At 34.3% G+C, this 26,734-nt stretch overlaps 1 protein-coding gene across 3 annotated transcripts in view; it reads right to left on the bottom strand.

Annotated features, from left to right (window-relative positions):
- The window catches only part of LOC145280107 (mitochondrial ribosome-associated GTPase 1-like), a 76,353-nt gene that overhangs the window by 25,814 nt on the left and 23,805 nt on the right, over window positions 1-26,734 (bottom strand). For all 3 annotated transcript variants that reach the window (XM_080131854.1, XM_080131852.1, XM_080131853.1), the window contains exons 2-4: window positions 8,413-8,477; window positions 5,049-5,243; window positions 3,347-3,403 (exon numbers count right to left, since the gene is read on the bottom strand). In XM_080131854.1, the coding sequence (XP_079987980.1) occupies window positions 3,347-3,403; window positions 5,049-5,243; window positions 8,413-8,475 (315 nt within the window). In that variant the 5' untranslated portion in view covers window positions 8,476-8,477. The remainder of the gene's footprint in view (window positions 1-3,346; window positions 3,404-5,048; window positions 5,244-8,412; window positions 8,478-26,734) is intronic.

Genomic DNA, 26,734 nt, shown 5'->3' with positions numbered 1-26,734 from the left:
AAAATAGAATTATCTCCCTTAGAACAATGAGTATTTGGCAATTCGGAAGCTTAACTCATTGTTCTAAGGGAGGTAATTCTATTTTACTAAAGTAGTTGAAAAGAATTTCTTACAGATATTTTGGTTTTGTTGCTTTAAATACTGCATAAACTAAATATTTTTAAAGAAACATTAAAATCGTATCTCATTTTTTGGAAGATTTTTCTGGCTCTTGAAAATTGAATATAATTATGGCTAGAAAAATCTAATGGAAATTGCAGATGTGATTAGTTCACTTTTGATTGGTTGCTTTTATAGCATGCCAACACTTGTTGGGTTATTTTAGGCTGGAACCTCATCTAGAAAAAAAACTAATAATTGCTTTTTGAATTATTTTGTAATCATTACTATAACCTATTATAGAGACCTGTTTTTTTTTCTTTAGATATTCCTTGATATTACAATTTTTACTCTAAAAAGTTCTAAGTTTCTGTATTATAGGAGGACATGCTTTTTTGTACGTTTCCTATAGTGTCATTGTTGAATTTTAATGAAAAACAAAACAAGCAACAACAATTTAAAATATGATTAAAAAATAATATACAAATGTTGTTTTTTTTTTTACATGTAAAGAAAAGAAACCTGAACTAGAAGAAATGATTTAAACTTAACTCTAAATGAAAATTTAATTGTTGTGAGTAACTATAAATTTACGTAACTTTTTTTTTGACTGTTCACATTTTAAGATAATATCGGCCCAGATAAGGGGAGATAAGTGCGATAAGCCATACTGCAAAGGGAGGTAATAAGGTATGGAAGTAGAAAGTGCAAAATTCAGATCTAATTCAGTTAATAAGCTTAACAGAAGTGCCCATTTCAAATTTAAAGAAAATGAAAGAAATAATCGGTTTGAGGTCTCATCAATACTTCTTTTGGATTAAGAATAACAACCAAATCTTTGAAGGGTTCCAAGGCATCTACAAGAGTTCTAGCCTGAAACACTCAAAATGGTGTCCATTTTAGGTTGATAGAGTTAAGGATAATAATCATAATTATTTTTATTTGGTTGATAGATTTTAAAATTAATGCTTATTTAAATATGTTACTTGTATATAATCCTTCTATGTTCTTGCTAGTAAAGTCAATCATCTAACAGGAATGTAGATGAAGTTTACCCTTAGAAAAAGCAGCAGCAGCAGCAGCAGCTTTGTGAGCAAAATTTCTCTACGTCCTTGCTAGCAGATTGACTTTGCTCTAGAAACTTAATCAACAGGTGTTGCTCAGATTTTAAAAAAATCAAAGAAATTATCAGTAGTTGGATGAAACGGATGAAGCGGGTTTGGTTTGGTTTGTTTTATCAACTTTTATCAAATTTTACTTCAGTCGAAATTCTCAGAAATCAAGGGGCCCACAACCTGGGGCTAACACTTGAACTCTATATGAGATACATAGATATTCGAATGTTCCGTTTAAGTTCTTTATCTCTCAAACACTGAGTTAGTAAAGAAATTGAGAACATAATTTTCCTCTCCCCAATAACACCATTTTCATACGTTGTAATATATCTTTCTTTTTGGTCTCTTGGCCTTACTGGATTCCAGGACAAGAATTTATCTAGTCTGGTGGAGTATCCAGCTTCGTGCTATTACTTGAGGTAACATCACTTGGAGAAGGTGCACCATTCCTCGTAAAAGCTAATGTGGGTTAGCCATAGTGAGGAGATCTTATTTGGGCAGCGAATACTATGTGATTTTGAATATTTGGTCAGAGTTTACTTTTATGAAAAAGTATCCTCATGCCAAGTTGTTTTGACAAACCCCTGTACAGAGACCTTAGGCACTCGAGGACAGTGGCTAGTAGGCATTCAAGTTCTCCCCCTTATCAACCATGTATGAGTAATTTAATGCTGAATAAAGTTGTCAACTTGAGTCCTCCCGGTAGGATAATTATTTTATATTCTTAGAAAATATTATTCCAAGAAAACTTTTATTTTAGAAGGAAATTTTACAGTGAATATGGGAACATTATTTAAAAAAAAAAAAACAAAAACATCATCTTCGACAATGATAATTTTATTTGTTCAGAACACAATTGACTCTCAGTCACCACTTTTTAGTATCTATTTGGAGGAAAAAAAATCTCTATCTCAACTATTATATAAAAGGAACTTTGTGTGTGTGAGTTTGTTCTCTATGGACTCCTAAACAGCTGGGCCGATTTTTTTTTTAAAGTTCACACAAATGTATTTTATGTGCCTGGCAGTGTTTTTAGATAGGTTTTGTATCAGAATGTCTTCAATAAATATTGATAATCGATCATCAAAAAAATCTAATGAAGAAGGAACAGATGCTTTTGACTAAAAGCCTAACGTCACAAGTGCATTTGAGAATTGAGAAGTTTTATAAATGCACAAGCAGAAAAGCCCGGCATATAAAATCAACAGTAGGTTGTTTGATATGACAGGAGCACATTCGAAATGAATGTTTCTGTTTAGAGCACAATTACACAGTTGAACTCATTATTAGAGATAAAAAAAAAAGTTAATAAAAATCCACCCCCCAAAATTAGAATTGTCCAGAAATTATCATCATTTTTACGTTAAAATTATAAATGAAACTGACCTCCCACTCTAAATTTTAAAATAATTATTTTCTTTTCTTTCCACAAAGTTTTTCAAGGTGTTCATACATAACCATTTTAAAAAATCTCTTTTTTTTTGGGTGAGGGGGTGATTATCTGCAGGTGTTAATCAACAAATTTATCATTATTATGAGTAATATTATTATTATTATTATTATTATTATTATTATTATTATTAATTCTATTCTTATTATTAATATTATATGTATCTTTTCATTTTACAGTCACAACTAATTAAATCTTTATAATTAGGATAAAAAATATGAAAATAAATAGGGAGAAAAATAGAATAGTTAACAATGTCCTACCCTTCTCATGTTAAGAATGGTTTTTATTATTTGGAAACTCATTTTTCACATGGGAAGAGGCTTTGTTAAGTATTCTCTTCCTATGCCATCTTATTTTGTACAATTTTTTATGAAAAAAAAAATTAGACAGCATTTTGTACACTAATGGTAAAGTAATACAATTCAGCCTTGTTTTAAAATTAAAATAAATCATTAAAAAAAAATAATTAATGAAAGTTCGTTTTTAAAGGAATATGCAAATTAGTTAACTTTTATGAAGTTGTTTGCATATTCATGACTAAGTATATTAAAAAGTTTGTTTTATTTTTTATATAAAAAAGTGGGCTTTTAATATCAATGTCAGCGCGACAAATAACTCAACTTTATATGTGTAAAGATATATTCCACAGACACTAAACCTGTTTGAAATGGAAGTTTACCTCTGTTCTCTTGTATCTTGGATGGGTGTCGATAAGTTTCATTATTGTTGGAATCAGCTGAAAGAAAGAAAAAAACATTCAAGTGAGAAAAAGTTAACAAATTTTAACTGAATGAATGCAACACATGAAGAACTTTACCTTTTTTCAATGCAGTCGCATTCAACTGTTCTACATCTACTAACTCAAGAACTCTTATCTATTATTTTTTTTTATTTCAACATGGCCATATCATCGAAGCTTCCTGTTCTGTACATATCTCCCTACCTATACTGTCCAGATTTAATATTTCTCTGAAGACTAACATAATACATCCACCACATCATTCAAACAGTGAAATAATTTCTATTGTGTATTAGAGATATAGAAGGAATAAGTTATATCTTTTATAAAGATGAAGAAATCATTTTCCAAAGAGAGAGAGAGAGAAAAAACACACACACACACACATGCAGATATTTCTATACCAAACTTATATAGGACTAGCCTGGGTGCCCGACATTGCCTGGGTGTTTGAAGGTGTGTGTTGAGCAAAAAAAAAAGAAAAGTGGTAGTAGGCAGGCAGGCTCGAATCCGTACTGCAAAAGAGAAAAAACGTGGAAAAAAAAAGGTGATGTCTTTGCCGTTGCGTCCATTGCCAAACCGGAAGTGGCGAAAGTTTAAATTAAGGCTAGTCAATTGAAAAGAGGGGATGACTTTCGAAAATATCGGCAAAAAAAAGCGACCCCTCCTTGTAGAAAAGTGCCCAGTTGAAGATGAAGGAATTAATGTTTTTTTAGCCAATTTTTCAATATTTGTCGTCCAAAGGGTCGAGCTTCAAAACGATACTGATCTTGTGAAAATCTGTCGCCTCTGTCGAAAGTTTTAGGCAGACATACGTACGTACGTACATACATACATACATACATACATTTAAACAGGCAGGTGAAATTTATATTATAGATGTCCCAAATGAAGCTGATGGATTAGAAATGTGAATTCAACTGAAAGTACCACTTCACGATAAATATCCGGTTCTCAATGATGTCATGACTCAGCTTCTTTTGGGACACCCTATATAAAAATAAAATATGAGCTGCTTTCAATAAGTTACCAGATTTTTTTTTTGTGTAAAAAATTATCGTAGACTCTTGAAAATTCAGTATGTTATTGTTATACATCTTATGAAATGACTAACCAATTTTTATGATTCCAAGTTTAAATGAACAGCTACAGCAGGAATTGGAATACACTCTAATAAAGCCTAATTGTCACAGCTGGTGAATTTTAAAAATGCAATCTGGACATGAGGACACCTTAGAAGAATGATATGCAATAAAATTATGTTTTAAGCTTGAAAAAAATGCCACAAAAACATGGAATGTTTCAGACTGCTTTTGAACTATCTTGCATGAATCGAGCATCAGTTTTTGAGTGGTATAAGAGATACAAGGAAGGTAATATTTTAATGATACTTAAAAAATTTTTTTATAGTATTTATTTGGATTTTATTTTTAATATTTTGACAAATTTTTACTAGACAAAGAATGAAATTTTCAATAAATTTTCCATATTTTCAAGGATTTTTCAAGGTAATAATAGAAATAAGGCCTTTTTAAGGCAAAAGTCAAAATTCAAGGATTTTTTTAAGTCTGTACGAACTCTGAATTCTAACTTTTATTTTCGTTTATTTGATATGTAGACTTGTTGAAATTACGTAACTTACATTCACTTTTATGGTTTGTGGAAACTGCTCCTTACAGTTTGTCCATAAGATTTCTTCGATGCCATCATTACGTAATGCTTGCAGAACCGTTTCCTTTTGCTCCATGTCACAGAGGTCTGCTTTGTTCAAGATGAGAAGATGTGGACGGGCTCGAAGTAATCCACTAAACTTGGGATTATTTCCTGAAATCGGAATCTTTTCATGCAGTTAAGGAAAGCAATGAAAAAAAAAATGGAAAAGGATAAAATAATTCACAGCATAAAAATAAAAAAAAAAAACAGTTACGTTTCTGAATTTATGAGATGAGGACTGATTATTCATATTATTTGGATTCTTTGAACTACTGTTCTCATCTTGAGTGTCATTTCCATAATGTTTCAGTCGATGTTACCTCTGACTTTCTTCAGTTGTAGGCTGTCGAATTTGGGAATATTTCTGCTGAACTTAGGAACTCTGGTCTGCAAAGACCCATGGTGCAGTGGTTAGAATACTTGGAAAAATCAATTGTAAAAGTGATATTCTCCTGAAGATTGAAATTCAATTCTCAGTGTGGGTGACTGAAATATAAAATTATAAATTACTTAAAACCTCTATCCAGTCATGGTTGATGGAATGAGAGCATGTTACCCCCGTGAAGTAAATTAAGGGTTCCGTTTGAAATTCTGTTCAAATTCCCGGAGGTTACATCAACCAAAACATTGTGAAAATGATACTGAAAATAAGAACAGTAGTCCGAAGAATCCAAATAATATGAAAAGTCAATTATTATCATCATAACAATCGATAACTGCTATAATTTAACCGAAAATTAGACCACAATGATAAAGGAACTAAACTACGTATAATCTAAAATTTATTTTTATATACACAGGCATGAAAAACGTAAATAGATGCCCTCCCCCCTAATTCATACATGTTTAACATTTCTGCTTTCTTTGAGGACAGCTAGCATGCAATGCCATAGAAAGCAGCAATAAAAGTTTGAAATATCAACATTTGATGCTAATTGACATTTTGTGTTTCAGATATAAATATATCTATCAGATATCACTGGCCAAAGGAGCATTAGAAAGTTCAGAGGATCTATAATATAGTTTGGTTTTTGGAGGTGGAAAACTTCAGGATTCTAGTTTCCATTGTTAACCAAGTGGTTTGTTCAATTTATCAAAGAGGAGAAAAGAATCAACATTATTTCACCTAGGTCCATCAGGACCCTATGACAACTGTCTTCATTATTAATGATAATAATTATGTGTGTGTGTGTGTTAATTGATTAATTAAGTTCAGGTATATTACTAACATGAACTAAAAACCAATATTATTTCAAAAGTGCTCAAAACGTGTGTAGAGCAATTATATAAATAAAATTGTATAGTTGGATGTCAGTGTGGGTACTGTGTACACAATTATGCGCAAGGAACTGAAGATATGGAAAATTTGCACAAATGCACCAGTTCATAACTCCATCTTTGTCACAGACTATTTGACCAAAATGGGCATCAAAACAGTTCCTTACTCTCACTATAGTCCAGACCTTGCTCCCTGTGGGAAAACCTTAGAAGCTATTGTTATGAGACAAGCGAGGAAATGAAAGAGGCTGTAACTAAGGTTACTGGCACGTTTACACAAGAGAACTTCCATGAAGCTTTCCAGGTTGTTGGAACAATACAGCAAGTGCATTGCAGCCGGAGGAGATTATTTTAAGGGGGGGGGGGAGGACTAGAGTTTTATATGTGTACTATCAGTAAAAGTGACTGTACATGTATTAATTGCCTTATATGCACCTTATATATATTAATTAGATTATTTGAACTATTATTATACTTATATATATGGGATCTGTGGAAATTCCACAGCGGCATCTTTCATATGTAATATATTACTGCTGGGCATTCTGTGGACGTTCAGCATGAATGGAGACCCTGTGATAATATTGTAACCCTTTTGTTAAAACTGTAAAACTATTTATCGAAGTAATCTGATTAATGTAGTGTCAGAGTATATCTGGTTATTATGGTTTATCTCTAATATCCTTATACTAGTCTATGAATTGAATCTTTAGACATAACAGATACTACCCTTAGATCCTAGCCTAAAAGCGACATTTTTTTTTACATTGCATCTTCGGTGATCGGGAGATCCTATTTATTAAAAAGGAGGATAGAAGGTGATAACTAGGGCTATGACAAGAGCATACTATTTTCATTATTTTGACTCTCGAGTATATATCAGTTAATATCTTATATGTTTTTAGACAGAGTGATATGGTTCTCGCTTGATTAACTGTGACTAACTGTGTCGGATATATACTCGAGAGTCAAAATAATGATAAGAATATGCTGTTGTCACAGCCCTAGTGATAGCATACTACGGCCATTAAATTAGCTTATACTAATAAGTTACTGTTCGTAATATGTTACAGTGTGATCCGGATATAAGAGATTTCTCATCCGGCTCGTAGGCTGTCTTATATCCGGGTTACATTACATCCGAGGTTCTTATATCCGGGTTACACTGTACATTAACACAGGCTCTAATTTAGGAGCAGAGAAAATTTAATGTTCGTAGTATGTTATGAGTTTCTATTCTCATTTTTAATAAATAGGATCTCCTGATCAAATAATTAATAATCTGGAAACCGTGATACACATACGTATGTGAAAGGTACTATAGTATTAATATTTCGATATTATTACAATATTTTTTGTAGCTTCAACTATTTAAGAACGAGTCTTTCTAAAAAAATATATTGATTTCCTCCTTTTATTATTTGCATTATTCGAACTATTGTTCTCATCTTAACCGCTATTTCTATTGTTCTCATCTTAACCGCTATTTCTATTGTTCTCATCTTAACCGCCATTCTCACAACATTTTGCACCAATGTAATGCCTGCACCAAATTTCAAATGAAACACTATATTTCATCCACAAAGGTAGCATGTTCCCATTCCATCAGCCCTGATTGAGGAAATGTTTTTAGTAATTCGCAATTGTATTTTTAGTATCACCCGCAGTAAGTCTTGAACCTTCAACCTCCAAAAGAGTATCACTTAGAACTGAATTTTACCTAGTACCTTATCTATTATGCTATGGGTTCTTAAGACTTCAACCTGGTCATAGATGACAGAGTGAGAGCTTGGTACCCCCATGGATTAAAGAGTTCCATTCAAAATTCTGTACATATTGCTGAATTTTACAGAAAGATTCCTGAGTTCAACAAGATACACCTGAAGATGATATCAGCTGAAACGTTGCGAAAATAATATTCAAGATGAGAATAGTAGTCCAAATAATACAAATTGTTAATCCTCATCTCAAAAATTCAGAAATAATAATTCACAAATCTGGTAAAGAAAGGATACCCTGGCATCTCGGATTTCAATAACACAATCTACTTTTTTCAATCGATTCAGCATCTGCTGCATGCCTGTGAAAAAAGAAAATACAAATTTTAGAAATGTCGCATCTTATTTAGAGATTTACATAGTCTCGTATTATTTAACAGCAATTTAACTTCTATTAAAATTTAAAAAAGATCAAGTAATGCAGAAATAAAGTAGTTAACCTATTAGCAATGGAAAATGGAAATGTGTTTTATTCTTAAAATGACATATCTTCAGATTTGACATGGATGTCCACATCACATCCATCCCAGAATAATAGCGAAAATGTCTGCACATAATTGCATATCATCAATTCAAAAAAGTGATGTCCAATTTGGCACACAGATCAAACTACATCTGCAAAGAAATCAAACCTGTTCGGTTGCTTTTGGATAAAATTAAAGTCAAAATTATTCTTTCTACAAGCATATATGTAACCTCTGCTTGAAAAAAAACAAAATAAAATAATAAAAAAAGAAAAAAAAAAGAAAGAATCTAATTACAATTCAATTTATTGAATTAACCATTCCATTAATATTTAAATGTAATTTTTTTCACAAAATTGCTTTAAACAAGGCATGAAGCCACTTAAGGTAAGAAAAAAAACAGTTCAAGGTCAAAAACTAACCAAAGATAAATTTATATGGATATATTCCAATCCAGAAAACTGCAATTCTCCTCCTTTGTCAGAAACAGCGCTCATGGAATGTGAGAACTAAAGGATAAAATAAGGGAAGTGAGTGTTACAAAGCTGCCGAAAGTAAAGACAAGATCCACTTTCTACTCTCCGTACAGCTAATTCTGACTAATGCTGATAGTTAAAGTGAGTTTAATACAAATTATTATTGCAGTTCCAATCTAGTTATTAGGTTGAAAATGCTTACATTAAAACAATGTTCAAAAGATATGTTTTTTTAACAATATTTATGCAAATTTCCTATTCCTATATACAGTAAGCATAAACAACGATACAATTAATGTTAAAACAATCATTGTATTTCTTCTTAAAAGAAATCTAAAAAAAAATCATTTAAAATAAATAAATCTTATCTGTCTGTATGTATGTATGTATGTATGTCTGCCTAAAACTTTCAACAGAGGCGACGGATTTTCATGAGATCAGCATTGTTTTGAAGCTCGACTCTTCGGACACAACAAATATCAAAAAATTGGCAAAAAAGATTAATTCATTCACCCTCAACTGGGCACTTTTCTACAGGGTGGGGTCGCTTTTTTTGCCAATATTTACAAGAATTATCCCCTCTTTTCGATTGACTAGACTTAATTTAAACTTTTGCCACTTCTGGTTTGGCGATGGATGCAATGGCAAAGATGTCACATTTTTTTTTTTCACATTCTTTTCCTCCTTCACAGTACGGGTTCAAGCCTGCCTGCCAACTACCAATTTCTTTCCTTTTTTTTTTTTTTTTTTTTGCTCAACACACATCTCCAAACACTCGGGCAATGCCAGGCACTCAGGCTAGTCTATAATATAAATCTCACCTGTCTGTTTAAATGTATGTATGTATGTTTGTATGGTTGCCTAAAACTTTCGACAGATGCAACGGATTTTTACGAGATCGGTATCATTTTTAAGCTCGATGTCTAGTACAACAAATATCAAAAAATTGTCCCAAAACATTAATTCCTTCACCCTCAACTGAGCAGTTTTCTACAAGGAGGGGTCGATCTTTTGCAAGCCATTTTTGCACGTCATTGTATCGGTGGGATTGACTTTGCCTAATTTTAACATTCCGAACTTTCGGTCGCGTCATGGAGTAGCAGTAAGACATAAGATTTTCTTTAACTTTCTTTTCTGCCTTTGTGTCACGGGTTCGAGCCTACCTACTATCATTTTTTTTTTTTTTTGCTCAAAACACACTTCCAAACACTCGACAACGCCAGACACCCAGGCTAGTTTAAAATAAATCAATCCAAGGCAGACAACTCTATTCTCATTTCTATACTATTTATTATTTATTAATAGAATATTTTCGTATGTTAGATTAATTCTTTATATGATTAAGAATTAAAGGAACAATATGAACAAAATTTTTTTGTAGCATTGAGGAAAAAAAATCTAAATGGATCATTAATAATATTCATAGCATAAAGAAATAAATTGTCAGTAAAAACTTTATATTTTTTGCATTAAATTAAAACGTTCATGTATCTTCAGTTTCATAAATTATCAAGATAAAAATAAACTATCAATAATAATAATAAACATATTTTTATATTTATTATTATTCGTATTATTTCTTTCTTTTTCTTTTTTGTTTTGATATGCAGGGTGGGACATAAGTCCTGTTACAAAATTTCAGAACTATATTTTATGATAATATTAGAATAAAGTTACTGTTTTATTGTCATTATATGATAATATAATATATACTTACTTATTTTTCAAAAACAGAAGATACTAATTTTTAACAATGTCTGTTTAATTGATTAGAAGATTCATTATAGAGCAGCATGAGAAACGCTTGCATCCACCAGAAATATTCAAGTTAGGGAAAGACCTAAAAATCAAGAGAATGTTTCTAAAAAGATGATTGAGCGTTACCTGGAAATTTCATCGATCAAACAATCAGATTATCCCCACACTTCAAGAACTCATAAAAAATGTTAGGGGAAAAATCAGGCGAAATCCAAGAAGAACCATGAGACAAATGGAAAAGGATACACACCAAGGACTATGCGAAGAATATTTCAAAGTGAGCTACAGATGTCATCCTATATGCTTGAAAAGTGAGAGCTTACGAGATCTCTGCACCCGGATTTAAATGCGCAACAGTAATTTTAATATCAGCACATGGACTTAGGGTTACTACTTGCACCCGGCTTAAAGAAGGTATGGGGATTTACCTCCAGAGATGGCTATGTGACTGGTCTCCAATCTCGTCGAGCGTGAGCAAATTTTATTGCCTATCGAATTTACCCGAGTTTAATCAAGACAGCGAAAAGCGAGCATGCAAAAAGGGCAGCACAAGAAAAAGAAAAAAAAGTTCAATGCGAAATAATGAGGAGGTCGGAAGCAGGAATATAGTTTAAATGTATTTTTCTTTTTTTTCTTTCTTTTATATGGGCTTTGTTTATCCTTTTTTTTTTTTTTCGTATAAAACAAATAAACAAACAAGCAAAAAAAAAAAAAAAAATAATAATCCAGGATTGCAATCACACAAAAGTCTCTTTGATGAGGAAATAGAGGAGGAGAAATTCATGAACCTTCATGGTCAACTCAGAGTCACCTGTATAATGTTTTAATTCTTTCTTTTTAAGGTATCATTCCCTTTTTTTTTTTCACTGCTCATTCCACGAGCCGAGCAAAACGAAAACATCGCCGAAAATACCAACTCAGACTCAGTCTTTTTCTGTCTTTTTTCCTCTTTTACCTCGCCTCTCAGCAGCTGCCACTTCTGCTCTATGGCCTATGGCATTCGCATGGTCTCTCATGGATTCTATAAATAACCTGCCCCTAGCAGGGTCGCGGTTGCTCTCCAATGAACTTACGTTCGTGACCTGGAGTCTCAGTTTTCTTTCCTCAGCTTCCTCTGGCTTCAGATTGTGACAACCGACAATTGCAAAGATACTCATCAGAAGTCAACTCTTGTTAAACTGTATCTAAGAGGACACGTTCAATAAGATCATCTTAAGGGAGGAACAGTTATTCTCACTTCAACAGTCCCACAATCCTCAAAACGATAGAATCCTTGCAAGAAGTCGTGAGGCAACACCTGATAAAGCAGGAAAGGTTTTCAGAACACAGAAACCAGCATCAGTGATGGTTTGGGCAGCCATTTCTGAGAGTGAGAAATCTCCACTTGTTTTTTTCCCCTCAAAGGGTTCAGATTAACAAAGAACATTACATTGAGGACATTCTTGAAGGTGCACTGACCCCATAGTGTAATTCCGTGTACGGTTATCAAGTTTTAACTCTCCAACAAGGTGGTGCGACAAGCCACACTGCTCATGTAACACAGAAGTGATGTAGAGAAAACTGTCCATCCTGAATAACCAAAGAAGGATGGCCTCCCTCATCACCTGATCTTAACGTCCTCGATTATTCTTTGTGGTCAATCCTGGACAGTGAAGCTTATTTTACTCCTCATTACAAATAATTGAAGCTAATAAGATAAAATATTAAAAATTACCTTAATTATTTTTTAATTATCTTAAATTTAACCCTTCACATTATTAGCATTAGTGCCTGGCGTTGCCCGGGTGTTTGGAGGTGTATGCTGAGCAAAAAACAAAACAAACGGTCAATTTGTTTAACTTTGACCCCTATTATGACCCCTTAATATTTATTGTTTTGGGCTCAAATCAAGTTATTAAGTTAGATCCATGTCCAAGGAACCTATATCTAAAATTTCAAGTGTTTGGACCCAAAATTGTCGGAGAAGTTTGGTAGAGTTCTCAAAGGTCAAATCGTTGAACTTTGACCCCTTAACAGCCAAATTTCTGGCCAAAAACCGATCACATCGATTTTCCCAAATCTCATTACCCCGTATATCAAATTTTGAGTCTGTAGTCTAAAAATGGACAGAGTTATTGCGTAGGGAAATGTACACAGACATACAGACACGTTCACTTTTATAGATATATAGATTTTTTAAAAATTTAATAATTTTTTTAAATTTAATAATTCTTTTAAAGTTTTATTTTATATTTATTTAAATTTTATCTTTACCTTTTTATTTTAAGTTTATTCTAAATAAAATTTAAATTCATATATTCATGCTTTATTTCATTATATATTTATTGCCGTTAATTGTCGTCCCTTTATTTATATGGGGTTATGTGTTCATTTAAACAGGACATTTACCTTTCAGAGAGGTTTTTCCATAACACCCCCCCTCCCCACCCGCTAAACATACATATATACACACGCGTGGGCGCACACACATATACATACACATACATGCACACACTCCCTCTCTCTCTCACACACACACACGCGCGCACACACACACGCGCGTGCGCGCACACACACAAACACACACACACGCGCGCTTTCTTCCTTTCATATTCATAATCTATCGGCGTCGATTATTAAGTTATGTTTTTAAAATTTGAAACTCTGAGCCTTAAAAGCTCGTTTAACGTTTTTTCTCTATTTGTTCACTTTGCTTTGTTTCAGTTTTTTCATTGTAGCTGATGAATTTACGCTGACTTTTTCCAACCTCTTATGGTTGATTCAGCGCAATGAAACCAATGGTACGACCTTGAAATATGTATATATAGTGTCGTAATAAATAGTGTATCTTCAGCTTTCACATCCACGATCGAGCACTTTATTGGATTTTTTTTCACCACCTCCTGACACGCTATATATATATATAAGTTAAAAAATATATATGGCGATTAAGCCATATATATTTTTTAACTTACTAACTAGCTCTACCTACGTATTGAGCACTTTTGAAGTAAATACTTAAAGTTTACGCATAAATTTATACTTTCGTATATTAATTTTATGTGAGTAAATGAAGTAGTTATATATATATATATATATATATATATTTCTGTAGAAATATATTTTCTTATAATATATACCAATCCTTATTTAAGAAGCTCAATATAATTACAGAGCAATATAATGAATAAATGACAAAAAGTTATATTCTAAAATTCATAATGTTGATCATCTTATAATTTATTCCTTTAATTCAGTTGACATTTACAATTCTTGACAGTATCTGTTCGTAGCACAAAAGCAATCACTTATTATATCAATCAGTGAATCTATTTTTCCCTTAACTCATCAGAAGAAATAGTAACAATGAATCCGTCAAAAGGAAACGAAGTGTGATTTGACATGATTAAAATCTGAAAATTGGAAGAGAAGCTGCAAATATCTTTGATATGTTTCCATCACGCCATTTTACGAATTTAATATTTTGCTAATGACTTTTTTTTCCTCTGAAGAGATGAAAATGGCGTAATGGAAAATTAATGGTGTTGACTTTCAAGCCGACTTCAAAGATGTGAAGTGGCATGATGTGGCCCTCACTTAAAACCATACCAAAGACCATAAACATGGCCAGAAACTTTGAACCGTCCATAGTTGCATTTTGAGGGTGCTGGCAATGGTCCTATTGTCATAACTTGGATCAGTAGAGATCATGACTTGTACACAGCAGTGCATCTCTGATCTCGCTCGTTGAACATTGTGTCACTTTCAGACATGATAGAAGACTCCTATCGCTCTTTGGATTTTTACACAAATGGCCAACTAGTAGATAATCAGCAACCAAAAAAGAAAACCGGTTTTCATCAAACGGAATTGGAATCATATTGTTTTTCCTAGGACGACAATTTTATCGTTCCACCCTGTACATAAACAACCAGAAGATGTTTTCCTGCTTTCTTTTTTTTTTTTTTTTAATGGCGTATTTCAATTGTGTGTTTACCAGCAGAAAAATCTATAGATTATATACTACCAAGCAATTATTATAATTCCTTATAATACGCTTTTTAAAGTAGGTCACATACTATAACGATTCCTTACGATTTTTATCCAAATTAAGATTTTGTAAACAAACAGAATTAGATGCAAAATGTAGTCTTAATATTGTAATGGTAAACTTTTTTGTTTGATAAATTTGACATTGTTCAAAGCAAATAAACATTAGTAGTTTCCATTAGATGTTTTATAGATATACTAACAGGACTCGTTTCCCGGCGTTGCCTAGGATGGAATATAGCAGAATGATTTAATATTGAAAGAATATCTGTAAAATATTTTAGGTGATAGAGTGGGAGATCATTATGTGTGGAATTTTTTTGTGCTTCTACAGAATTTGAACCAAACCAAATCGACTTTTGCCAGAATAGATCTAAAACCTTAGGTTAGAGTTAATTTAGGGTTACGTTAGGATGAAAAGTTAGCATGGTTGAAATTCTGAAAACTTATGAAAAATATTTTCAAACAAAGAAAACAACATTCTAATTATAAAAACCAGTTTAATATTCTCGTGTGTTAATAATAATCAAGTTTTTAAAATCAACTTATTAATTGCCCCCCCCCCTCCCCGCCAAATCTTAACTAAAATATAATGGGGCAAGTGTTTTTCTGATAAATACTTGTTGTGAATTGTAAAGTTAGGTTTTTACTGCATTTTCTTGAAAAAAACAAAACATGATACATTTAATAGAGACAAAGTTGTTTGAGATCCATTTCAGAGGAAATAATTTAGATTAGAATAATTTGAAATAGAAATTAATCAGAACTTGTTGTTAAGCATTTGTGTCATTTGTTCTATGAAGAAGAAAAATAAATGAATAAATCTAATCCATAATTGTTTAAAAAGAAAAAACGTGATTTACTATTTTTGTATTGTAAACGAAAAAGACAGATGTTACTGAAACATTATTTGTCTTAGTCTTATGTTTTGCTGTATTTAAAAAATATTAATACTTAATTTTTAAAGGAGACGTAAGAACTTTACTCTTTACTTTTTTGTAATATCTAAAATGGAACCGGTTGTTCAGGTTTGTAAGTATCGGTATTTTCGTGTGGTTTCGAAAAAGAAAAAAAAAATCTATTGTATGTGTTTCTACATAATTTGAACTAAACCGACTTTTACCAAACTAAACCTGAGGCTTAACTTATGGTTAATTTAGGGTTAGTTTAGGATTAAAAAGTGTTTGGTTCAAATCGTCTAAGTACTAAAAGTATTTTCAAACTGAAAAAACAAAAAAACAAACAAGCATTCTAATGAAGAATGATATTCTTATGTGGTAATAATAAAAAATTGTTGAAAACAATTTATCCCCCCACCCTGTTCACAAAAAAATCCTATCTAAAATATAACGGGTGGAGGGGGGGCGTTTTTCTAATAAACACTGGTTGTCAATTTAATTGTAAATTTGGTTCTTTTAATTTTTTTTTGTTTTTATGAAAATTTAGTGTGTTTAAAATAAGTGAACTGATCCAATATTGTTAAATTAAAAAACACCTTAGACTTGAGAATCATTGTGAAAACCAAATTCGATGGTAACAGATTTATTTTTCAATAAATAAATTAAAGCAATTAAATATTTTGATATCTTGAGAATTTATTTGGAACTAGCCTGGGTGCCCGGCGTTGCCCGGATGTTTGGAGGTGTGTGTTGAGCAAAAAAAAAAAAAGACAAAAACAAAAAGTGATAGTAGGCAGGTAGGCTCGAACCTGTACTGCAAAGAAAAAAAAAACCATGACGTCTTTGCTGTTGCCTCCATCACAAAACCGGAAGTGGCAAACATGGAATTTAAGGCTAGACAATCGAAAAGAAGGGATAACTTTTGAAAATATCGGCGAAAAATAAGCGACCCCTCCCTACAGAAAACTGCCCAGTTGAGGGTGAAGGAATTAATATTTTTGGCCAATTTTTCGGTATTTGTCGTCCGAAAGTTTGAGGTTTAAAACGATACCAGTTTCGCCACGTTCAGACGCATCTGTCAAAAGTTTTTAGCAGACATACAAACACACCCACACACAGATTTTTTTTCCCTTTATATAATAGACTAGCGGGGGGGGGGGGAGGTACCCGGCGTTGCCCGAGTGTTTCGAGGTGCATGTGTTAAAAAAAAAAAAAAAACGTTTGCCGGGTGTTTGGAGGTTTAAAAAAAAAAAAAAGTTTTAGTAGGAAGGTAGGATTGAACCCGAAGCCTTGATGCAAAGGTGGAAACAAAAGGGAAAAAAGCCAGCCACCTAACCATCTCGACCACGAGGGGAGAGGAGTTGGTAAACATGTTAAGTTAAGGGGTAAAAAGTGAGTCAAGTCAAAGAGGTTTGATTGACAGGTGGCTGCTTAATGAGGTCATCGTGGGAGCGTTATGATGACATGGCAGTTTTTTTATTTACTGCGGGACAGTCTTTTGGGTTTTTTTACTTTGTTTCAATGTGGGGCAGTTTTGGCTTCCCCAAGATGGTAGTGGGGGGGGCGGGGAACCAGCTCACCACTTAAAGGGGATTTTCCAAACTGAATAGCAATTGTCTGATATAAGGAGAAACTTCGAATTAATCAAAGCTGATTGCTTTTGGAAGTTCCCGGCGATCGCAACCGGAACAGATCGCGACCAGAACAATAACGCCAGCTCCGAATTAGTTTCACTTTTATTATACAAAAAACCTGAATCCATATGCGGCGATCCAAAAATGTGGAATATTTAGCTTTTCAAATTCGGGCAAATTAAATAGACAGGCGACCTCCGTTGTTAACTCGTAGATATTATGATTTTGACGTGATATAAAAAGTTTTAAGAATGAGCGACGGCTTTGAGAACCCGCCGGAAAAAAGCCTTTTGCAGACATACATAAAAAGCGAACATACATACATACATTTTTCGCTTTAATATATATAGACTAGCGGAGGGGGGGTACCCAGCGTTGCCCGGGTGTTTGTAGGTGTGTGTATGGGGGTTGTAAGTTATAAACCTGAAACGATGTTAAAAAAATCGGACTCCCCCCCAAAAAAAAGACAGCAGAAATGATAGCAGATAGCGAAATTAATGTCATGCATATGCAGAAATGAAGGTTGTTTTTAAATCTGGCTGAAGGCCAGTTAAACTTCCAGCTTTCTGCTGTTTTATTTATTTGATTTCCAACAATGTAGGGGAAAACCAGCTCCCTCCAAAAAGGGGGAACTCTGACAGTGTCCAAACGAACAGCAATTGTCTGATATGAAGGGTTTCCTCCACATTGATCAATGCTTATTGCCTTCAAGATGTCCCAACCAGGAAGGCCAAGCAGTATACTTTTGTTTCAATTAGTTTCGCTTTATTTATACGAGAAAGACAAGCAAACACTGGAAACCAGGGATTTTTTTTTAAAGTCAATCAAAATAAAAATAGAGACAATGTCCGTTTTCGAATGAGATATCATAATCTGGGGAGTATAAGGAAACTTCTCCAAAATAATAACATTGTCGAGAAGCCTAGCGAAAAAAAGCCTTTCGTGGACATACAAAAACGCGCGCACCCATTCTGCCTTTTATATAATAGACTAGCAGGTGTACTCAGCATTGCCCGGGTGTTTGGAGATGTGTGTTGAGCACAAAAAAAAAAGTGTTAATAGGCAGGCAGGCTCGAACCCCTGACGTGAAAGCGGAAAAGAAAGTGAAAGAAAATGTGACGTCTTACTGCTACGCTACGAGGCCATAGGAAGTGAAAAACATTCAAATTTAGCGATGTCAATCAAAAAGTTTTGCTAAGTGAATGAGTTCATGCAGGTCCAGAAATGAACATTGGCTGAAGGCCAGTTCAGCTTTCCGCCATTTCATTTAAAAAAAATCTTTTGTAGGTGTAAAAAAGAAAAAAAAAAGGGGGCATTGGTGGCAGGTAGGCTCGAACCTGGAGCTTTGAGACCAATAGGCTGACGCCAAACACATGCGCTACGGCGATGGAAGCAATGTAAGACGTTAAATATAGCGATTAAAAAGTGAATGAGTTCAAATTGAGGTCAAACATCATGCTATTCCGCAGTTTTAAAGTGTGTGGTTAATGAGGTCAAATCCTTTTACTGCGGGATATTTTTTTTGAGTTTGTTTACCCAACTTTGTCTGGTTTTGTTTCCCCAACGTGCTGAGGAAAACCAGCTTCCCCGTTTATTAGGGGAGTGTCCAAATGAAAGCAATTGTCTGATATGACGGTGACCGACATTGACCAAACGTCCATCGCTTTGTCAGGGAACTGCGGATACGATTCAGTTTCACTTTTTTATACTGAAAAGCGAAACAAACATTCGGCGATCAAAAACAATCTTGAAAATAGCGCGTAAAAGTCGGGCAAATTAAAGATAGAGGCGACCCCCATTCTTAACTCGTAGATATTATGATTTAGACAGTATATAAAAAATTTTAACAAGGACTGACCCGAACAAGCACCCCCTCGAAAAAAGCCTTTTGCGGACAGACACAAATAGTGCACAAACAAACACACATTTTCGCTTTTATATAATAGACTAGTGGGGGGTACCCGGCGTTGGCCAGGTGTTTAGAGGTGTGTGTGGTCACCCGGGTGTTTGTATGAGGTGGGGGGGTTAGAATAAAAAAAAAAAGTTTTGGTAGGTAAGTATGAAGGATCGAACCCGAACCTTTGAGACAAAGTTGGAAATTAAAATGTGAAAAAAAACGTGTGACATTAACCACTGGGTCACCACGAAATACTAACGGAAACACGTTTGAATTTATTTAAGTATTTAGAATCAGCAGGTACCCGTTTTAATGACTTAATGAGGTCAACTTTGACTGCAGGGTAGTATTTTATTTACTGCGGAAAGCTTTTTTTATTTTTTTTTGTTTCCCCAAGATGTTGGGGGGGGGGGGAAACCAGCTCCCCATAAGGGGATTGTCCAAATTGAATAGCAATTGGCTAATATAAGGAGAAATTCCACATTGAACAAAGCTGATTGCTTTCGGACATTTCTGGCGATCGTGACCGACCGGAAAAATAACGTCAGAATTAGTTTCGCTTTTATTATACGAAAAAGCCTAATCCACATGCGGCGAAAAATGTTGAATATTTATCTTTTCAAAGTCGAGCAAATAGACAGGCGACCCTCGTTGTTAACTTGTAGATATTATCATTTAGACGCGATATAAAAAGTTTTAAGAAGAAGTGAGTCGACTGTGAAACCGCCAGCACCTTATGTCATTCAGCCCCATCATCAGGCAGATCAGAAACACCTGCCAGTGATGTTCCAGCAAGAATCCCTGAACCAGCATCAAATGTGGAAGAAAAGTGATTTGAAGTGCCAACAAGCCCACTTCTCTCACCTGAGAGAGCCGTATACGTGGTCACACTGACAGTTAGAGACCCCGCACATACGGCAGAGCCGACACATGTTAAGCCTACTGTGCAGGTGGTCACACCAACAAATGCACATGCCACACATACGACTCCCCTACATACCGCCCCCAAGAAGCCCTTCCATGGCTTTACGCTGACTGGCACTGCACAATGCTCCTGGTATCGCTGAAGCCAAACTAGGCAGCAGGTCGCGCAGCCATCGCACTTGTGAAATTCAATGGTAATTGTATAGTGTAAATAGTTAGAATGGGCTTTGTACAGAATTTTTTGTCGTGCCTGCAAAAAACTCGCCGTACGTGAGGGAGATAGATAGTATTGTACTTATACCCCACATGTTAACCGCGTCATGCTCACTTACACCCGTCTCTATTGTTCCAGAGTGTGACCAGCAGTGCATTCTTTTCCATGTCATTTTCCCAAATTTCATATGAACTTGGGGGGGGGGAGAGGGATATTTGTTGGACCAAGCAAAGCTGCGGTCATCTTGTGAATGCTCATGTAAATATGTTCAAACGGCACGTGTCATTTTTGTTAAAGTCTAATCAAGTGGAACCCAGTCATCAGTTAACATAAAAAAATTGGTCGTCGCTACTCATGTTGTGGAAAAAAATGCAGAACATTCTTAAGCGCTAGGTGGTGAATTGGTATTCCAAAGATCTTCAAGCGCCTCGTGTCAAGACCGGTGGTTCCACTGCTCACTTGCCTACCAGTTCCCTGCTCCTGTCCGCTTGTTGGAAGGTGTGTCTACTCATCTATTTATTTTCATCACTTCTTCCCATGTTTTCCTTTAACCCCCCCCCCCTCTTGTGAACTGAACCTGCTACCCCAACTGCTCTACATCTACTAACCCAAGAACAAAGTCTTGTTTTGCACACATCTTCTTATACTATTTATATTTAATATTCCTCTGAGGTCATCTTTTAGTGATGGAGCAATTCTAATATTTTCCCCGATTCAGATACAATAACCGATTCTGTACTAAATTACCAATTCCAATACAATTACAACTTTTTTCCCCCAGTACCCATAAAAACATGTTAAATGTGCAGATATTTTCCTAAACGTAAAAATACACTTGTGGGGTATGTTCTCTCGATTTTAGTTTTACTTGTATTTTAAAATCAATAAATATTTTTACTATTTTATTATTATTACCAGCAATGGAAGATTTTGCTTTAAACAACATCAAATAGAAAAACACAATTAAAAGAATCGTTTTGGCATCGGAGAATAGGCACAAATATTTTTTATTCCGATACCAATTCTGATATCCTCAAATATCCCAAATTTTCCGATTCTGATGAATCGTCCAAATACTACTGTCTTTAAGATTCACATTACACATCCATCATATCTCTCATCATATGTACTGCATGAAACTTTGACACACTTTAAAATTTTCAATTCATCAAATAAGTTTTGTTATTTTTCATGATACGCATCTCTTGCAGTACCTTCCCATTAATGTATCACGAGAAGGTTAGAATCAATTAATGATCTTCAATAGTATTTCAACAACTGTTGGCTAGAAGTAGTGTTTGGTCAATTAATCGGAACCGGAAAAAAAATCCAAACTTTTTGAGGAAAAAATTGTGCCTATTTTCTGATGCTAAAGACAATTCCTTTATCTTTTTTTTTTTTTGATTTTGTTTAAAAACAAAACCTTCCACTGCTTTTAGTAATAATGAAAGAATAAATTCTAGTGAGACCTGTGGAAATTCCACAGGGGACTGATTCATATGTAATATATATTGATGTTGACATTCTGTATATATTCATTGTAAATGGAGACGCTCTGATATTATTGTAGCTCTTTTGTTAAAACTGCAAAAGTATTTATCCAAGCTAGCAGGGATGCTCGGCGTAGCCAGGTCGTAAAATATGCTTAAATATTATATTTTAATCCTTGAAGATTTTGTATATATTATTATAGAGTTAATGTTTTATCGATTTTTATATATTATAAAGTTGTGATTTCAAAAATAAAAAATATATCTATATTACTTGGATTGATCAGCTTGAATCAAAATCAATCCCAAACTTATGAATATATAACTTTAGTTCCTTCAGCTATAATTGAAATCAAAGCCGAAACCAAGACTTATGAAGAATTTTTTTTCTTTTTTTTACACGGTGGTCACCACTTATCAAGGCCCGGAAGCCACTCAGGGATAAGGGTTATTGCAAATACAGTACATTGATAAATTATTTTTAAAAAATAAAATAATTGGAGTGCCATTAGCTACAATTGAAACCAAAACCAAAATTAGGAATTCTTAGTAAAATTATTTATAAAAAAATTAAATGACTTGAGTGCTATCAACTATAATTGAAACCAAAACCAAAACTTATGAAGAATTCTTGGTAAAATTATTTATTATAAGAAATGGAAGTCCATAACAATTAAATGACCCGGATGTAAGCGTGACACGGAAAATAACACACACACACTATCGTATTAATATATAGATTTATTTATTTTAAACAAGCAATAAAGCTGAAAGCTATAGATAATCCCCTACAACTGTATTTTTACGTTTGAGAAAATATCTGCACATTTAACGTGTTTTTACGGTAATTGGGAAACAATAAAAATTTTATAGTTAAATATTTAGATATTTATAGAGAATCGGAATCAGTAAGTGTATTGGAATCAGGAATTTAGTACAGAATCGGCAATTATATCGGAATCAGGAAAAATATTGGAATCGTCCCATCACTAACTAGGAGCAAAGTGTAGTATCTGTTCTGATACTACAATTAATTTTTTTTATTTTCGCTTCTGTAAAGGGCAATTTTTATTTTAATTCAGAGCGCCTCTTTTTGGGGAGGTGGATTTTTTCCACATTAAAAGCAGACGCTATGTTTAACTCTGCATTCATGGGAAAACAAGTAAATAGGATCTGAAGGAGAAAAGAAAGTAAACCTTCAGTTTACTTCCAGCAGCCTTATAACACTTGCTTCCCTTATTTTGTATTTTAATCCTCACATTCCATGAGTGATGTTTCAGACAAAGGGGTAAGAATTACTGTTTTCTAGGTTGGAATTTATCCATCTAATACTTATCATTGGCTGTTTTTGACCTTGAAGCAGTATTTAATTTTATTGTTTTTTTTTTTTTTTAATCTTTTTACATTAATTGGCTTCATGCCTTGTTTGGAGCGATTCCCATCTAAAAATGTGTACGTGTGTTCCTCCTCACAAGTTGCTAAACATTTTACCTCGCTTTATAGTATCACGCGAAACAAAAATAGAAAAGGATTTGATGACGAAGACGAGTTACAATCTCTTATTTTCAAACCTACAACAACAGACAACGAATCACGTGCTTAGCAACTGAACAATGCTTCCAACAACCTCAGACTGTTTTGTCACCGGATACGTTTTCGTTTGTTTGTTTTTCACAATGATAACAGGCTCAATTACAGTTTAGTGGCTGCGTTTAATTTTTTAAAGTTTTTTTTTTTTTTTTTTTTTTAAGATCATCTTCAATAACTAACTTCACTGATAATGTGTTTTAAAAATGAATGGTTTCATTCAAAATACGATAGAGTACCAACCAAAGATTTACCTTTTAAAAGTTGATTTTTTTTTTTTTTTTAGGTATTAGGGAATATCACATTTAAATTGTCGCAGACGTACTTTTTATAATATTACGACTTTTATTATCGAATGTATAACCTTTTGTTTTCACTGGTCGCAAACGTTCTTGCAAGCGGGTATTCATTTTTGCGCAACAAATAAGTAATTTTTCCCCTCGAAGATTTTTCAGGTATGCTGAAAACGAATATTGCATTTATTTTTGCGTAAACAAGTAATTATCCGTATTTGAAGACATTCAGTATCCAATTTAATCACTATCGGTTTTACTGGAGGCCATCTTGTTTTCGAAAAACGAAAAAACACCAAAAAAAAAAAAAAAAAAAAGGCCAAATATGCTTTATGTAATTGTCCCGCCCTCAATGTAAACACAGAATTTCTGTGAAATGTTAAACAGTATTCTACTCGGTAAATATCGGCGCGTTACTTAAGGAAAAACGGTTAATTAAATTGCAGAAGCACCTGTTAAAGTACACAAGTTCTATGCTTGAATACCCCCCCCCAAAAAAAAAGAACGAAAAACATAAAAATATGTTTTGGAAACCGCTCGTGAAAACTTACTGACAGCATTATTTTTACAATTAAATGAGATGAAAACCTTATTATATGAAAAATATGTGTTGTCATTTAAAATGTCCGCCATGTATTCATGCACCTTGTGAAACGCCAAGTGACTACACGCGTGCGCACATTTCAGTAAAGAAACCGATCGCATGTAGCATAAACGAAGGCGGTGAAATGGCGTAAAGGAATCCCAGGGTCCAGACCATGCAAACGGTAAATTTGCGACGGGTTTGATTATCAGACTCGTTGTCAGCGACCTCAGGTACCCTAGAAAACCAAATTAGAGTAGTCGGTGTTCTGTTGTAGTGTAAGGTAATATTTACCGATGAAACTAAGAATGAAAAAAATGAATAATAAAATGAATAAAAAAATGAATAAAATGAATAAAAAAGAAAGAAAAAAAAATGAATAAAAAAAGAAAGTAAACAAAAGATTGTCCGTTTCGATAGAGGGAAGCGGAAAAATATCTGGAGGAGGGGAGGAATCATTTCGGCCTTGAAGCCGAAAAATGTTTTGGGGGCCATGTGTGGAAATTATCTTCCACCATCTTTCTTTCCTTTTTCTTTCCTTCTTTTTGCTGCTCTGTTCTTCCTTCCTTTCTTCTTAACCCCTTTCCTACCCCCTTCCCTAGCTTCCCCCTTTTTTTTTTATGTCACCTGACTCCCTTATGCCCGTTGATTGGATGCAACGTTTTCGCGCTAAATTGAGGCACGTGTGTGATATTTTGAGTTAAAATAGTCAGTTGTGAACAAGGCTTCGAGGGGACCAGAACGGTCGAACTGTAGGTCTCGGATAAAAAGGGACGCCTGGAATTTACTAAGGCGTTGTACAACTCTGTCTTGACGAGACATTAAATTCGTTGAAAAGAAAAACGTCTGGGGATGACGCCCAAAATTGAATGTCCCAAGTTTAGTGAAAAGGATTCAGAAAACGATATATTAGCCTTCCTTAATTTTCAGCGGGAATTCGAAAATAGCGTAGTGGACTTAGAAAATGACGCCCTGAGGTTAGTTGTGTTGAAAAACCATTTGTCTGGCTACGCCTTTCAACTGGTGCGGCACCTCTCTATATCTGAGGAAAACTATCGCATAGCCACCGACATTCTCGCGTCGGAATTTCTAGATAAGGACAACATTGTGGATTCTGTTTTTTCCCATATATTGGGTATAGAGAAGTTAAGCAACAATTTAGTAGCAAAGAAGTTCTTGAATTCTGTTAAGGCTCAGGTTCACGAATTAAATAGTTCCTTCAGTTTAAATTTCTTGGAGATGAACTCTCCCGGAAACAAGTTGTTAAGTCATATTGTTTTTAGTAAGCTGCCCACTCTTTTTAGGTCTGAGTTGATACATAAAATAGGAAATAATTACCCTACCCTGGAAGACATACTAGACCACAGTTCGGAAATATTTCGAACGATTGAGTTTTGTAAAAATAAGGAAACATATCCTCGGAAGGTGGCTAGTATACCTAAGAAAACATTTTCCCCTAGGTTCATGGGCTCTCCTGATGCTAAAAAACCTTCCACACTGGAAAATTTTCATATCCAGTCTACTAAGATTGGATTTAAGTGTAATTTTTGCCGAACCAATAACCATAACGGTTATTCCTGCAAGTTTTTTCCTTCTCATGCTGCCCGGTTGAGGAGGTGTAAGGAGATTGGCTTATGTAGCAAGTGCTCGAGCCCTTCTCATGCAGAAGAGTCATGTATTTGCAAGGGTAAGGAGTATGGAATGTGCTGGCTATGTAATAAGAAGGGTCACTGTAGAGTGCTGTGTCCTTCTGTTGGGGGTGAATCTACTGCTTCTAATGCTTGTTGGCACTTGAATAGCTCTTCGTTACTGCCTGTTGTTGAGGTTGCCGTCGACAATGGATCTGGTGAAAGTGTATCTTTCAACTGCCTTATCGACACTGGTAGTGAGCGATCCTATTTGTCTGGAAAAATGTTGGATGCCTTTTCTGATATTAATACTCCCATGAGAGATCGTAAGTTTCTGATTAAGACCTTTTTGGGAAAAGAAGTTAAACACTTGAAGGAAGTTAATCTTCAAGTGAGGTTTCCAAATTCATGCCATTCTGTGTTGTTCTTGGTGGATGATGATATGGACCTTTCTTTTCGTGTTCACGGATTGAATTCTGTGGTAGAAGACCTTAAGAAACATCAGGTCAAATTGGCTGCTAATTTCTCGGAGTTGAGAGATGACACTTTGCCTGTATATGGCTTACTGGGTGTGGACGTGCTTAGGTTTTTGGGACCTATGAATTTAAAGGAGTTTAGAGAGGGCCTTGTGTGGGAATTTCCCCAAGGAATGGTTTTGTTTGGTGATCTGGGGGATTTTGGGT

The sequence above is a fragment of the Euprymna scolopes genome, chromosome 7 (genome assembly GCF_053919585.1).
Source record: "Euprymna scolopes isolate OS-2025 chromosome 7, ASM5391958v1, whole genome shotgun sequence".
Taxonomy (NCBI): domain Eukaryota; kingdom Metazoa; phylum Mollusca; class Cephalopoda; order Sepiida; family Sepiolidae; genus Euprymna; species Euprymna scolopes.
The sequence above is the reverse complement of the archived record's forward strand: the minus strand, read 5'-3'. Positions and strand labels throughout refer to the sequence as shown.